The sequence below is a fragment of the Archocentrus centrarchus genome, chromosome 16 (assembly GCF_007364275.1).
Source record: "Archocentrus centrarchus isolate MPI-CPG fArcCen1 chromosome 16, fArcCen1, whole genome shotgun sequence".
NCBI lineage: Eukaryota > Metazoa > Chordata > Actinopteri > Cichliformes > Cichlidae > Archocentrus > Archocentrus centrarchus.
In genome coordinates this window covers 15,632,626-15,650,082 of record NC_044361.1, presented here as the reverse complement: position 1 = coordinate 15,650,082, position 17,457 = coordinate 15,632,626, and the positions used below count along the sequence as shown (strand labels likewise).

The following is a 17,457-nucleotide window of genomic DNA, read 5'->3' as shown; positions in this document are numbered from 1 at the left end:
AAAAAATAGAAAACTAAAATCCTGTGTGGAAAAGGTGTGTTTGAGCCCAGATCGTGTTCCGAGTCCAGTCCAACACACGCTGTCAGCATCATTTCTTTTCTCACTCTCGACTCAGCAGCCTTCAAATATCTGTTGTCTGAGGTTTTTTGCTGAAAGCGTGCCCAAGATGCTTTTTCACTTGGGAGGGATCAGATGGGAAAACATTATAATGTAGTAGCCATCAGCGCATAACTGAATCTGAAATCACAATGCGTTTCAGGCCACAGAGATCCCATTACATGGCCAACATATTTGCCTCATGTTGAAACGTGCACTGACTGCTGTTAACACTGATGTCTGTGATTCTACCAGGGCAAGACTTTCCTTTTTGATAATTCAATTGCAGCGTGCTGAGTGTTACACAGCTTTAACTTCGCTTTTGAGATATGGGTTCGTTTCGGGCTTGCCTGGGTACAACTTTCTGTCAAAAAAAAAAAAAAAAATGTGGAAATGAGTGTCGTATATTATGTAGTTGCCATAAATAGAGTTTCATACAGTGGCTCCCTCTGAGAGTCAGCCCTTTTGAGTTAGTTAGATATAGATGGGGAGATGAAATGGGAGGAGCTGTGTGTGAAGGGAAATGGAGGCAGCCGGGTCTAAAGTGGACCAGCTTCCTACACATTAGTAACCCATACATTAGAGGTTTGAGGTGTAATTATCTGCTAATTTGACACCGCATAATGCTGTCATTATGTACAGCGTATGCATGTAAGTGTGTGTCTGTCAGCCTAATTTATCGATAATGCATTAAGAGTTTCTAAACCAATCTCTGTGCTGCCCTGTGGCCTGCGGTAGAGATTCATGGGGGTGTTCAGTGTATTTTAAAAGCACTGTAAGAGACACGGACAATTAGTGAGAATTTCTCCTGGCGACTCTACAAATCTCAGTAGGCTGTTAACAGTATTAATGCATAATTGTTAATGATCTGAGGGTGATGGAACTTGCACATAGTTTTTATAGACTGCTGTAGTTCAGTTTAATCTTAAGTATGAAGCAGCAATAGAGCCTTTGTTTTTTTTTTGTTTTTTTTTTAGAAATTCAGGATTTTCTTATGGTGAAATAAAACATGCAGAGATTATTTCTAAGAAGGTTGTGAATTTTTCCTTTGTATCATCATTTATGCTTTCCTCTGCATTAGAGAAGACGTGTTTAAAGCAAATTCAATTAGCCTGTGTTACATCTGCCCTGCATTACCGTTGCAGGACTTTTACTTGGAGCAGCAGCAGGATGAACCTGTACAAACCATGCACAAAGCAGCAACGCTGGAACGAACGTGCTATTCAACATTTTACTTGAAGTATTACAGTAGTACCTCTGTGGGAAAGTATGCAATCTTTACATAAGATACAGGCTTCTTCTCTTTCCTCTCTCGGTGTTAATCTAATTTTCAGCTTCCTGTTTTTCCGGTTAATTCAGACCAGTAGGTTTCAGGTCTCACGTCAGGCAACAAAAGTACTTTATATACATTCACTGCCCAGTGAATCAGACATGTAATTCACTTTGACTGACACCACCAGTGTCTCGTTTTTAGACAGTCCAGCAACCGGTGATAATGTTAAAATGTTAATGAATCCACTTACTGGAGCTTTACACAAAAAGAGAGACCACATCATCACTGGGTTCCTAGACCACACCCATCTTTGAACTGGGTCTTCATTTCGACGTTAACTACACAGCCGAGAAGTTTCATGACTAGATCTTGAAGAATTTTGCACATTTATCACACTTACCTGTATCAGATCATCAAACAAATTTTAGTATTATACGAAGATAACCCAAGTAAATATAAGATGCAGTTTTTAAACCATGATTTACTAAGGGGTAAAAAAAGGCTGAATTCAGTTTCCCTAGCCACACCCAGGCCTGATTACTGCAGTGTTTAATGAAGAAATCACTTAAATATCCATCCATTTTCTAATACTCATCTGGGTTTGGGTCATGGGGGCAGCAGTCTGAGCAGAGAAGTCCAGACTTCCCTCACCCTGGCCCCCTCTTCCAGCTCATTCGAGGTGACACTGAGTCGTTCCCATGCCAGCCAAGAGAAATAATCCTGGGTCTAGGCCGGGGCCTCCTCCTGGTATGCAAAACACCTCACCTAGGAAGCGCCCAGGAGCCATCCTGGTCAGATCCCCAAACCACTTCAGGTGGCTCCTTGCGATGTGGAGGAGTAGCAGCTTTACTCTGAGACCCTCGTGAATGACTGAGCTCCTCACCCTCTCACCCCAGAGAGAGTCCTGCCACCATTCGAAGGACGCTCATTTCCGCCCGCTTATATCTGCGACTTCATTCTTTTGGTCACTACCCAGAACTCACGATCATAGATGAGGGTAGGAACATAGATTGAGCAATAAATCAAGAGCTTTGCTTTTTTGCTCAGCTCTCTCTTCACCACGACAGATTGGTACAGTGTTCACAGTGATGCGGACACTGCTCCTGTCCATGTGTCAGTCTCACACTCCACTCCCCCCTCAGTTGTGAACAAAACCCCAAGATACTTGAACTCCTCCACATGCAGGAAGTAACTTATCCCAGACCCAGAGTGGGAACTCCACCCTGTTCTGGCTGAGAACCATGGCCTCAGGAAGTGCTAATTCTCATTGCTGTCATTTCACATTCAGCCATGAACGGCTCCAGTGTGAGCTGGAGGCCACCACCTGACAAAACCAACCGAACATCATCTTCAAAAACGATATGATCTTCAAAAAGCCAAGATGAAGCTTTGACAGGATAAAGAGCCGGTCCAGCGTTCCACGACCAGCACGAAAACCGCATTGTTCCTGAATCTGAGATTGGACTAATGGATGGACTCTTATCTCCAGTACCCGTTCATAGACCTCGTTCCCAGTGATAGACGAGTCATTCCCAGACTCTGGTTCCATTAAAGAAGGTGTGACAGTGGAATTGAGGAGATCCTCAAAGTATTCCTTCCACCACTTGACAATATCCTCAGTTGATGTCAGCAGCATCCCACTACCATCATATACAATATGAATAGAGCACTGCTTCCCCCCTCCTGAGTCATCTGACAGTTTGCTAAAATTACATTGAGGCCAACCGGAAGTCCCACACACAGGTTTTTGTGTCAGCCACTGCCAGAGCCGCACTCTGCTTGGCCTGCCAGTACCTGTCTGCTGCCTCTGGAGTCCCACATGCTAACCAAGCTAAATAGGACTCCTCCTTCAGCCTGACGGGTTCCTTCACCTCTGATGTCAACCATCTGGTACTTCAAGAATAGACAAAGTCACTGACAGTTACCAGTGTGGAAAGATTTAAGTCCTTTCTAAGGCATTGGGAGTCCAGTGAACAAATGGTGAGAACCAGTATCCACAAATGGAGAAAACAGAGGCGAACCTTCCCACCCTACCAAAATTATTCCAATTACTCATCCACAAGGTCACAAAAAAACTCCACATCTAAAGAACTGCAGGCCTGACTTTGCTGTTTGCATTTGTTTTCTAGATTATATTGTTGTACATTGTCTGATGGTGTTTCTGTTGTTGTTGTTTTCTATCTTTGTCTGACCTGCCAGGGACTACAGATGAAAAGGAGCCTTCTGGCTAATTCTGGCATATTTACATTGAGATGATCATCAATATGTGCGGTCCCTTTTAGATAAATACATTTATCTAAAAGAGACAGGAAAATGGACTAGCCTGCCCCACAATTTTTTCTCTTTGATTTCTGGGTGTGTATCTTTGAATTCAGTAGCTTATCCAGCATGATTTTTTTTTCCCATTGCGATCTGATGGGTTTTCAAAGTGCTACTTTTTTGGAGCAGTGTATAAACTGTGTAGTCTTCAGAACATAAAACAAAGCTATCAGATGCAGATTTTTCATCTGTTTTCTGATGCTAGCACTCATGTGTCAGGGGGCTTTCTCAAAGCCCCCTGACACATGAAGGTAACCACTTCCTACAATGGAACCATTTGTTGTCTGTCAGCATAAAGCATAAGATAACTGATGAAGACGTATTGTAGCTAACGAATGGATGTGTGAGTGCCATAGCAAAGGTGTAAAGTAGCAGCAGAGCGCAGTGGCGTTGATTTTTTCTGGATTGTTTAGCTTTACTGGATTAACTGGTGTTTTGGTCATTAAGCTGGACATGGAGACAGATGCATTCTGACAGCATCCCCACTCCTTAACTGATATTGCACAGACTGATGCACATGCATAAAGCATAATTAGCATAAAGAGTGCTGCAAAACTCTTAACATATTAGTGTCATATTAGTAAAAGTATGCTTTTATTTTTTTTACCTTCTGCCCAGGAAACAAAACAAACATGCTGGAATAAAGCTCAGTTTGTCATATGTACAACAGCACCGTGTCAGAAACGTGAATGACTCATGTTTTTAAATGAGTCACAGTTTTGTCTGTGAGAACTCAGGCATTACATATTGCAGGTATCAACAAATCCTTGATTGTTGATACAGCACTTAAGCCTTTGCTTTTCATAGCCTCTACTGTCCCTTAATTTAGTCCTATTAAATAACAGCTGACTTTGTAATAACCTCCACAGCAGATCCTCAGCCACACTGCACTTTCGCTTATTGATTACATCAATTAACTCCCCAGCTGCCCACCCCAGTCCTCTCACATTGTTCATACTCACAAATTCTTGTATCTGTCCTTAATCACCGGACACAGGCAATGGACAAGAAGCAGCTATGTTTTATAGGTTTGCTGCTCTGTTGCACTGGTGCACTGGGAGTGGTGAAAAGTGGAGTTTTGTATACATTGCTCCTCCCTGCACTATGACTTGTGTTGGGGTACGAGCACTCCTGTTCCTTTGGGCCAGTTAGTCTTGAGCTATCTCCCACGCATGACAACTTCCCTTACGCTCTCTCTCTCTCACTCTCTTTATTTGCCGCAACCACATTTCCTCCTCTGTTTTCAAACCCGTTCTTCATAACCATCTCACTCTTACAGCGAGGCTCTGCAAACCGGCTCTAGAAGGTAAGAAACAAAACACATTTCCTCACATGCATTTATTATTATTATTATTATTTATTTATTTTTTTTTACAGATACTCATATAGTATCAAAGGGTTGATAAACAGTGGTTTTAGTGTACTGCTGTACTGAACGACTGAATGTGTTAAGAGTGCGCGAATGTGGTGAGCCATGTGCACTCTCTCGCCACCTCTCCTCTCTATGAGAACCTGTCCTTACAAGCAGCGGAGAAAGCCTGTATAAAGAAAAAGTTATGTGACTCCCAGAGGCACATGGCATATTTTTAAAAAATGGGTGTTGTCACAATCAATGTGACTTCTTAACTCACCTTTCTGAAATCCATGCAGACTGCAGAACCAGAAGTTTTACATTCTGGATTTTGTTGATATTCTGCACAAAGGTTTGGAGAGCAGAGGTGGTTTTAATATGCATGTTCATGTAGAGGTTTAACAACCGCAAACTGAACATCCTATACAAATCATGTATTTACACCCAGGAGGATTTTTTAATAATACTGCAATTAAGCTTCGCAAATGTATGTTTTTGTATTACAAACCACAAAAGGTGGCACGATTGAAATAAACAACTTACCAAAGTTTAAGTAATCCCACTGTATGCTTGTTCTTGCTGTTTCTCCACTGTGTGACACATTAGATCCAGCAAATTTGAAATGCAACAACAACAACAACAACAAAAACCAACTGTGTGTGTGCCAAAAACAAACAAAAAAACAAAAAAGAAAACAAAGGCGAGAAAGCAACGAAAAAAAAAAATGAAAGCAAAAGTTGCTTTACAGGGAAGACGTGTTCCTGTTAAACATGTTAACAGACCTTAAGCACAGTGAAAAATCTGATTATTAGTTTTTAAGCCTGGACTATTACAGTGGTAGCCAGTAAAGCTAGAGATGTATGAACTCATGTTACAATGTGCTCAACAGACATATCATTCCTTATCTATAAGTGGTTACATATAGATATCATTACTTTAGAGAATATATTAGTCTTATGGCTAGTTTTGCATTTATCCTCAGACACAGTACCTCGTGCGTCCTCACGTTTGATTTCATTGTGAGCCGCTCTGTGTGTAAGAACATGTTCTGACTTCGTCTTGGTAAGATAATAGAACACAACACAACACAAACAGTTACTGTTACTATTTCTCATGCCGTGCTGGCTGACACTTGACTTGCATCTCTTTGGTATGTGGTGGTAAAAGCCAAGGAACATGTACATAGTTATAAAGTAAAGACACCCAAATGTAAAAACCTAGAAAGTCATGGATTGCACACATGGCTGTGTTATTGTTAAGCAGCATAAATCAGACCTTGCCAAACAGCTTTGGCTTGCTTGTTTCTGCAGAAGTTGCTGTGGCAACTTTAAATACAGCTACCTGTATATGTAACAAACATTTCTTTTGCCGTTGATAAACGCTGTTTTTTTCAGATTTATAAAGCTTAAATAGACAATAAGTGGGAGCGACATAGAATGAGGGTTCTGCTTAATCCACTGTCAGTCTGGTGAAGACAGTTTTGACAGCACTAAGACGACACTACCTAATGGCCATGTGCTGACAAATGGTTGTAATAACAGTGATGCAATCACATGTGGCCATCACGCAGGGGCAGAATAGTATGATGTGGCAGTTTCAGCAAATTTAAACAATGGATGATTGGATGGTTGTGTAATATATGTATCTTTCACACGTTATTATGTGCTATTTGGTGTTTCATGAAGAAAAGCACGCTTTTCTTTAGTCAGTCCTGGCGAAGTGTTAAATATATTACTGTCATATATTGCACAACCTTTATAGCAGTTGTTTAAATGGTTCAATGTGTGTTTATGCTCATAGAAAAATGCTGTGTTTCACGTTTCATTGTTAATGTTTGCACGCGACTTATAATTGCAGCCATATTGTTGTTTAATATAACAGAAAAATACTTTTTTTTTCTTTTTTGTGCTGGATTGTGTTACATTTCATTCATCAGAGAAGCTGGAATGATGGACATTATCCATCTTCAGGGCGTTCTTCCCTCTGATTCGGTGTTATTTAAGCATCTGGGTGACATTGCTCAGTTTAGAAATGTACTGCAAGCGTTTTTTCAGCTTAAAGGTCACTGTTACCACTCATCATTACTTTTTTAAACATCTTCACATGCCATCAGGCTAAGATGCTTTTAGTGAAACTGTACTTCTTGCCAACAGGAAATGGCTTCCAAACACAAAATGGGTTACAAGTGTCGGATAGCAGGAGTGATGCTCCTCCTCTTTGCCAGTATCGCTGCCCTTATTGCTGTTGCTGTCGTCCAGGACACTTGGAAGCTTTCAGAATACACCAAAGAGGTGAACACATACGTGCAACAGCACAATACCCATTGATGCAAATTTAAATATGCATGTTGTTACACATTGGTTGTAAAAATACAAACAAATACTGCAGACATTACCCAGGCTAGAGATGTGGGGGTTCCTTGTTGATGAGTGGTGGTCCTGATGAAACACATTTAACCTTTAAATATACTATGTATGGTATTCAAAACAAACAGGTATGCTGGCCACATTGTCACTTTCCCTTCTCCTTTCATGCGGAACTGGGAAATTTGTGTACAGGAGCCAAAAAATGAGGAAAAGAGGAAAAACTTCATCGTGATGAGAGTCTCAGCTGCTGTTTGTCTGCATTCTTTCATTGTGTGTGTGTCTATTCTGCTTGTGTGTCTGCCACGTGGAGCAGAGGAGACACGCACACTGAGCTGATTGGTGTATATCAAAAAATAAATAAATAAATTGCAAATTTAGACAACTATCAAACTTCGCCAATAAATATTGGAAATTTCTACAGAGGAGCTCAAACATACAACCATAGACTGTATAAAAGAGTTGGATGTAGGATTTTAAATAGACATCCCATAATGATTTATGTACTGTTATTGAAGCATTTGCCTTTTGGTCATCACCACCTTAGGCTTTGTAACATGAAATTTGGAAGGTAGTGGTTATAACCTCGATACTTGACTGGAGACACCGCTCTGATCAAACGAAGTGATTTTAACTAGTGGCTTAATTACTTGCGTAAAAGACTTCATAAGTTCATAAGAAAAGTTCATGCTTTTTCAATTCAATTCAATTCAGCTTTAATTATATAGCACCAAATCACCTCAAGGCGCAGTAAAGCTTTGTGTTTCGAATGGGAGCCTGTCAAAGTTTCAGTGGTTTTGCACTTTCTCAATGGCCTCACTCTTGTTGGCCTTCCTTTATATGATTACAACATGCATACACATACTGTAGTATGTAAGTTTTCTGCTATAGATAATAAGTGTTTACTACTATTATCCACTATATCTTTCACACAGAGGCTTAAAGAACATCACAGCAGCTACTCTGAGGTTAATGCACAGAAAAAAAGGTGCAATTTGGTAGATTGAATGAAAAATGTTTCTGTAATAATTGCTTTTTTCTTTTCTTCTTCCTTTTAGTATGGCATTGTGATAGACTCTGGTTCATCTCGCTCCAACGTGTACCTGTATGAATGGCCAGGAGAGAAGAAGAATGAAACAGGAATAGTGACTGAGACATTAAACTGTAAAGTTGAGGGTGAGTCATTGTCACATATAATGAAGAGAGTACATCCTGCTTAGAGACCACACACACGCACGCACGCACAAGAATATAATTTTAGCTTTGGTTTGTGCCCTCAGGTGTTGCTATCTCTGAGATGAAGGTTGACCGCGAGAAAGATAAAAAAACATGGGTTGGATTCAAGAAATGCATGGACAGTGTCACCAGAAGCATTCCTCCAGAAAAACGCAGCACTACGCGTCTCTTTCTCGGAGCCACAGCTGGAATGAGACTACTACAGTAAGAAGCTTCACGTTACCTGTATTATATTGAAGTGTGAAACGACAGACTAGAGTAACGTGACCCTAATTTGCTGATTTGCAGGGAACTGAAAAAAAAAGAGAAAAATAAAAAATGTCCACAATTCACAGGTGTTAGTTTATTAGTTTGTTTCCACTTTGATTATTATTATTATTATTATTATTATTATTATTGCATTATTTGTCTTTTTTTATTTCTCTGCCTTTTATGGACAGAACAATCAGTCGATGACTAAAGAATTGCAAGACCTAATTATAATCAATAAATTCTTAAAACTATATTTAAAAAAAAATAAAAAATGGAGACTGGTTGAACAATCATGGGTGGCTGTGGTATTTTACTGGTCCAAACTGGTGAGTTGCCCATCAAGGCAAGAGGAGGGGGAATGCGATCACTATGTCTCTATCAGAAAATTTTCAGAAGAACTACTGAGACATATTTTATAAAATGTGTGGAAGAAAGAGGCGTAACAGCAACAGAAGAATACATTAAATTTGTATCAGTGTCTTTAAAATTGCAAGCTAGATCATTGGCATTTGTGAAGGATGAGCCCTCTAAGTGACCTTCCACTTAAAACATGACCAGAAATACAAGTAACCTGAGGCTGTTTGGAGTCCAATGATGTGTCCATCATTCTACAGTGAGAAAGATTATTTGAAACATTCAGCACAGTTACCAATCTTCCCAGGAGTGGACGTCCCAGAAAATTCACCCTAAGGTCAGACTGTGCAGTGCTGAGAGAAACTGCAAAACAAGAGCTACATCTCAGACTCTATGGGCCTTGGTTAGCATGTTAAAAGTTCATGACAGCAAAATTAGAAAAAGACTGAACATGCATGGCTTGTTTGGATGGGTTGCCACAAGAAAGCCTCTTCTCTCTAAAAAGAACATGGCTTAGGTTTGCAAAGTTGCATATGAACAAAACACAAGACTTCTGGAAAAATATCCTTTGGACAGACGAGACCAAAGTGAAGATGTTTGCTGTAATGCACATTTGACAAAAAATAAACACAGCGTATCTGTCATAACTGTCAAGCACAGGGGCGGAGGGGTGATGATTTGCACTTGTTTTGCAGCTGCAAGACATGGGAACCTTTCAGTCATTGAATCGATCATGAACTCCTCTGTATACCAAAGGATTCTAGAGTCAAATGTGAGACAGTTTATCTGACAGCTAAAGCTTGGGTCATGCAACAGGACAGTGATCCCAAGCACAGCAACAAATCTACAAGAGAATGGCAGAAAAATCAAAGAATCAAGCTGCTGCAATGGCCTTGCAGGACTGAACAAATGACTGCCTGCAAACCTCAATGAACGGAAGCAACGCTGTAAAGAAGTCATTGCTGCTAAATGTGTTTCAACAAGCTATTGAATTGTGGGATGTACTTATTTATTCCAACGCTGCTTTTGCATTTTGGTTTTTGGTAAATAAATTTCAGTTCAATTCTACATCCTGTACTGGCTAAACATGGCCGCAGCTCTAAGCAGTGTTTAAAAAAATTCCCCAGCTTTGTGTGAACTCTGCGTTACTTGTTAAGTTTCAAGAAGTGACAGAGTTGCATCAGTATATGCGCGCGCGCACGCGCACGCGCACACACACACACACACACACACTAGGGTTTAATATTTTTCCCGAAAATGACATGAATCAAATCCCGGGAAATGACGAGCCATTTCCCGGGAATCCCGGGAAAAAGTTTATTTATTTATTTATTTTAATTAGGCCTTCTGTAGCCTGTGTCGGCCTTAACCTATTGTGATATTGTAGAGGTAGCTTTCCAGCTATGTCCTGTTATGCCCAGTAGGGGGCAACGTCGGCTTGATTAACGCAATAAAACCTACATCTCGACATTCGAGTGCTCGAGCTATGCGGTGTTGTATCGTTCCTCAACACTCCCTTAACAAATATAATTCGAATATTCCTCCATTGTACATGGAATTATACCAAGATATTTTACAACTGCTGGTGCAAAACAATACGGTTCATCTCCACAGCACTGATAATGGCTCAGCCACGCTGTTGTGGCGACATCTGTTGCGCTATATCTCCACCAGTGGAACGCTGTAATAGTCATTGAAAAGTTAACTACGGTACTACACTATAATATGGCATAACACAGGGCCTTGAGTAATGCACTACGACTTGGTCATTGCCATTCTGGCAACAACAAATTTATAACACCGTGTCTGAGGGTTAAAGTAGGTTCGCTGTGAATCGTCTTTTGAAAAACTGGCCAATCCTTATAGCCTAAAAAATATACATTTTACTCAACTCCATTTTAAAAGCGAAATATGTTAAAGCAATCTATTTCATGATAATTTCTTCACACATTAGGCCCGTATCCTAATTCATGATTGTTAGTAAGCGGCTGCAAACGAGGAAAAGAAACACTCGAAGTTAAACAGATATTTCTTTATTGTTCAGGGCAGGCATATTTTATAGGCTATATAATGCAATATAACAATATATAATATAAAATTATATAATACAAAATACCTTAGGGTAAACACATTGCCTACGATTTCAACAAATTAAAGAGGAAAAAAGCACAACTGTGTAATACCTCTATTAAAACGCTTGAGATGAAGGCTGAAGCCTTAAACGGAGGCTGAACGTGCCTGAAATGAAGAGTAATGCTTTTCGCATTAAACAAACCCTTCTCTCAATATTTCCTTAAATTTAACATTCTGAAGCTTTCCTTTCTTTCTGAAAGTCAAATCGACGCGCGCGACTTTTTTCCCGGTTTCCCGTCTAACGTTTCCCGGGAAACGGGAAATGGTTCTGATCGCATTTCCCGGGAATCCCGGATCCCGGGATTAAACCCTAACACACACTGATCATCGCATCTACATTCTGCATCTGACACAGTAAATAAGTGCGTTTGCCTAAATATTAATCTGCTTTTGTAATGATAGTGATTGAATTTTTTAATGTTTGTGTCTTGTGATTTTTTTGTTTGTTTGTTTGTTTGTTTTGCTGTTAAGTGAAAAAAATGCGCAGCGGGCCAGTGATATCCTGGGAGATCTCAGAGAATACCTGAGTTCCCTGCCCTTCATGTTTCAAAATGCTTCAATCATCACTGGGCAGGAAGAAGGGCTTTATGGCTGGGTCACTGTCAACTACCTAATGGGCAACTTGGTAGAGGTAAGATTCAGTCTTAGTCTGTCTGCTCTATCAAGGTGTTCTTGCCCTTTGGATGGTGAAAATTAGAAAGACTGCAGCATCATAAAATGACTATTAGATGTTTCCTCATACAGTATGTTGCTCTTCATTATATTCGCAGAAAAACATATGGAACGCTTACGTACGCCCAGAAGGCGCAACGACTGTAGGTTCCATGGATCTTGGTGGAGCATCAACACAGATTGCCTTTGCAGTCCAGGATGATCTCAAGGGACCTGACTACATGCATGTCAAACTGTATGGTTATCCTTACAATGTCTACACTCACAGTTTCCTCTGCTATGGCAAAAATGAGGCTGAGAAGAGGGTTTTGGACAAAGTAGTCCAGGTACATGACTTCTTTCTTTGTTTTTGCATGTGTGTGCAGTTTCAGTGAATCTCATATTCCCAAGGTACTATAAGAGTGACGGTTCTTTCCTTAGCTTGCTATGTTTCTGTGTCACCATTAAAGTGCAGTGGGTACGTCTGCCTCTTTGCATGCATGTGCAAGCCAAAATCCATTAATGGCCAATTTGTGGAATGATTAGTGAACGCTGCTGTCCCTGAGCTGCTAACAGCCAAAGGATCCAGGGATGCATTATGTCATTAAGGATATTGATCGAACCATGATTGCTGTCAAGCTAGTCTGGGAGAAATGCACTGTTTCTGGTAATTCATAGCTTCATTGTTAAAACCAAGAGTAATTCTGCAAGAAATATGCTGAATGTGCAGCAAGGTGATGGCATGAAATCTTAACTTTACAGTTTGCATTTACATCATAATTTGTATGCTGTACTGTGCGATTTTAAGAAATAAGCATTTATGGAGATAATGTGTCTGTGAATGTTATCCACATATTATCCATCCATCCATTTTCTTCCACTTATCTAAGTTAGAATTGTGCTCTGTTCCTCTCTCTCTCTATATATATATATATCTCAACAACTCTTCAGTATTTTGACACCCCCCCTTTGTTTTTCCAGCAATCATCTAACCCCCAGAACATAATAAATCCCTGCTACCCTGAAGGCTTCAACATTACCCTGAAGGCATCATCCATTTATGACACAGAATGTACAAAGAAACCCAAAAACTACAACTCCAGTCAAGAGTTTACCTTGTTTGGAGTTGCTGACTCAGACAGCTGTGGGAAAGTAGTGAAATCCATATTTGATTTCAAGACTTGCTCCTCATCGCAGTGCTCCTTCAATGGGGTCGAGCAGCCACCAGTTGCTGGAGATTTCATGGTAACATGCTGTGCAAATATAACATGTGCAAACAAATAGATCAAGATGCAAAATAACCTAGCATGTGTTTCTGCTGGTCCTACCAGGCATACGCTGGATTCTTCTACACTGCAAAGGCTCTGCTGATGAATGGCACAACGGACTTTGATCAATTCAACGCCTCAGTTAGGACCTTCTGCCACACAAAGTGGACAACAGTAAGTTTGTATAGAGTTAGAAAAACAAGGCATCACAGTAGGGAGGAACAGAGATAGTGTTCCTTTAGGAAAGAGGGGAGAAAGGAGTGAATATGTACGTGGGATCAAAGAACAACTAATCACCAGCTCTGACAATGATTGAGGTGATTTTTTCTTCTTCTTCTTTTTTGGCCACAGCAGCTTTTATCAGCAGTAAAGAGACAGGAAATGGGGGAAAGATACGCAGGCAAATTGGCAACAGGCTGGGACTCAAACCTGTGCCGCCTGCACTGCAACACAGCATATATATGTGGGTCGCCGGCTTCATCACTAAGCCACCCGGGTGTCTTCTTTTGTTTTTTAAAGCAAGGATGGGGCACACTGCAGTGCTCCCAATTTTTTTTGTTGTTGGACACACCCACTCATTCATTTTATTCAACAAACTAAATGATGCTCAGTTAAGAGGCCCAAAGTGTGCCAAGAAAATATCCCCCACACCACTGAGCCATTGAGCAGTTGATACCGATGGATCAATGCTTTGGTGTTGTTTACTCCAAATTCTGACCCTACCATCTGAATGTCTCAGCAGAAATCCAGGCACATCAGACCAGGCAACATTTTTCCAGTCTTCTCTTGTCCAATGTTAGTGAGCCTGTGCAAACTGTAGCCTCAGTTTCCTGTTCTCAGCTGACAGGAGTGGCTCTCGGAGTGGGTTTCTGCTGCTCTGGCCCCTTCAAGGTTTGAAATGTTGGGCTTCCAGAAATGCTTTCCTGTGTACGACGGTTGTCTGGCATCAACAACCATGCCACAAATGTTCCTATGAACTCTAAGCAGTCTGCTCATTCTTCTCTGACCTCTGAAATCAACAAGACATTTTCACCCAGAGAACTGCTGCTCTGTTTTTCAGACCATTCTCTGTAAACCGTAGAGACTGTTGTGGAGATCAGCGGTTTGTGAAATGCACAGACCCGCCTGACACCAACAACCACAGTCAAAGTCGCCCCATTCTGTTGGCCAGTTTGAACTTCAGCAGGTTGTGTTGAGCATGTCTACAGTACATGCCTAAGTGCATTGAGCTGCTGTTGTGGGATTGATTAGATATTAGTGATAACGAGTAGGTGAACAGTGGCCCGTGAGTGTCTGATACATCAGTTATTTCACAACTATCAGTTAAGTTACTTGGCAATGTTAGGCCAGAACAGTGATTTATAGACACAAGCCTTTGCCAACCACAGCTGTAGAATGCAGCTGTGCAGCAAAAATGTTACTCCTGGATGGATGAAGCTGATGAAATAAACTGTTGTCAGACTTCATCACACAATGTTTTCTTGATCTTGATTAAAACATTGTTATTTCTGTAAGGATTCAGTTGAAATTAACACAATTAATTTGGATGATTATAATCGCAGGCTAAACTCTGCTCTTTGTTTCACCTTCTTTCAGCTCCAGAAACAGAAGTATTGGCTCAGTGATAAATACCTCAGGACCTTCTGCTATGCAGCGCATTATGTTTTCACTTTGCTGGCAGATGGATACAAGTTTGACAGAGAAACCTGGAAAAGCATTAACTTTGAAAAAGAGGTAGGTTAACTGACAACACATAGGACCCCATCATTTTATTTGCAATACAAATTTCACTACTGCCTTCAATAAAGCCAGCACATTACATTACAATAGTCCGACTGTCCAAACTTCATGCATGACTTTATATTTCAAGAAGAATAAGAATACAACTATGAGGATTTACTAATTTGATGAGTTATTTTGCATGAGCTGTCAACAGCTTTCCATGTGCACGTACAGAAAGCCATTAAAGGGTCTTCAGCATCCATACATGTGAATGAGGCCACCCACTTGAAACTAAGATGAATGTCATAATAATCATCTGCAATGAAAAAGCTAAAGCCAGAGATGAAGGCATGCAATTCATTTGTCACAAAGGAACTCCCTCAGCAGAAGGGAATTCCTGGTCTTTGACACTCAGTACATTACTCGTGATTCATAAAGAAAGATAGTAGCTCTTAAAAAGTCACATTACAGCCAGTGTTTCCACATTGCAAAAGAGCCTTCGGCCTTTTAGGCTCAAGACAAGACTGTTTCTCAAAAGCTGGCAATTCTCCCAATTTCAAACAAGAGAGTTAGTGTGCTCTGTTTGCTGTTAGAACCTTTGGGATGTCTGGGCATCTGGTGGTTGGTAGGTCCTCATAAAGGGAGATACAAGACAAACGGGGATTTTCTTTGGGTGCTATGACTCATCTTTCGCCCTAGAGTTGTAATTATATAATTTCATGATTTTCATTCCCCTGACATGCGCAGGGATGCATTGGTGTGCTCGGAGCATGTGCCTTTTAAAAATGTAAATCCTTCAAATTGCGTCTTTTTTTTTTCCTGTAGGTAAAGAAAACCAGTATAGGCTGGAGTTTGGGCTACATGCTGAGTATGTCCAACATGATCCCGTCTGAAGTGAAAACAATCCTCCCCATGAGCAACGCTGTCTTTGCCGGCCTCATCTTTCTGTTTTCAGCGCTAATAATTACAACTGTTGTCTTAGTTTTCATCATCATCATTCGCACCTGCTACTGAGTATAGAGGGAATCACCTCCCACTGAAAGCCTCGGGAACAGCTGTAATTCTGTAAGAGGCTGGAGAATCCCACAGCTGCATGTGCCAGGACGCCTGTATGGGACGTTAATCCAATGTGCTATTTTTCAGGTTGAGACATTAACTTCCTTTTAGTTTAAAGAAAAAAAAAAAAAAAAACCTGAAGAGCTTCAAAATCACCGTTGAGTGTTTTAGTTTCAGACAAAAGATGCAAAAGCAGCCCTGAAAAGTTTTTAAACCCCTATTCGTTCTCTACCTCAGGGAATCTTACAAAAATGACGAAGTACTGTTTGTTTTTTATTTAGTTGACCGTGTTTAGTAAAATAGTGATAGTGTTTGCCTAAATGGTTAAAATGGCACAAAAATATAAGAGCATCCATGTGCTCATTCTTGCATTCATGTGCGTGCTCACTTTAGACTGGAGCACGAGTTACTATGTTTCTCTTCCTGTATTATACATGTGACTGCACTAGATACTTCTGCTTTACTTAGCAAATGGTTGTATTTTGCTGTAGCTTCAATATTATGTTTTATATTGTGTATGATTGTGGCAAAAACCTTATAAACAGAGTGTAAGGTTTAAAGAGTGTAAACAATAGTTTGAATTAAAACTTCCTCCCAAACTTCCTCCCAAAAAAATAATGCCATTGTCTTATGATTTTCAAATCAAGTATATGAAATCATAAAGTTCAATATACACTATATTGCCAAAAGTATTCGCTCATCTGCTTTTCCACATATATGAACTTGAGGGACATACTGTAACAGCATATAACACATAACAGCTTCAACTCTTCTGGGAAGGCTTTCCACAAGATTTAGGAGTGTGTTTATGGGAACCTTTGACATTCCTCCAGAAACAGATTTGTGAGGTCAGACACTGATGATGGATGAGAAGGCCTGGCTCACAGTCTCCACTCTAATTCATCCCAAAGGTGTTCTATCAGGTTGTGGTCAGGACTCTGTGTAGGCCCCTCAAATTCTTCCACACCAAACTCTCTCATCCACAGCTTTATGGTCCTTGATTTTTGCACTGGTGTGCAGTCATGTTGGAACAGGAAGGGGCCATCCTCAAACTGTTCCCACGAAGTTTGGAGCATGAAATGGTCCACAATGTCTTAGTATCCTGAAGCATTAAGAGTTCCTTTCACTGGAACTAAGGGGCCAAGCCCAACTCCTGAAAAGCAACCCCACATCATAATCCATCCAACAAATATTCAGATGGAGAAGCATGATTCATCACTACAGAGAACACGTCTCCACTGCTCTAGAGTCCAGTGGTGGCAGGCTTTATACCACTGCACTAATGTAAGGCTTGGATGCAGCTGCTCAGCCATGGAAACCCATTCCATGAAGTTCTCTACACACTGTTCTTGAGCTAATCTGAAGGCCACATGAAGTTTGGAG

The 17,457-nt window shown here is 40.6% G+C and overlaps 1 protein-coding gene across 1 annotated transcript; it reads left to right on the top strand.

Annotated features, from left to right (window-relative positions):
* The first annotated feature begins 4,849 nt into the window (after positions 1–4,849).
* On the top strand, positions 4,850–17,457 carry entpd3 (ectonucleoside triphosphate diphosphohydrolase 3). The gene is made up of 10 exons (XM_030750418.1): positions 4,850–4,994; positions 7,193–7,330; positions 8,461–8,578; positions 8,683–8,842; positions 11,849–12,008; positions 12,148–12,375; positions 13,010–13,273; positions 13,360–13,470; positions 14,893–15,030; positions 15,844–17,457. Exons 2-10 carry the CDS (start codon positions 7,196–7,198, stop codon positions 16,030–16,032), a joined length of 1,503 nt encoding a protein of 500 aa, XP_030606278.1. The 5' UTR covers positions 4,850–4,994; positions 7,193–7,195; the 3' UTR covers positions 16,033–17,457.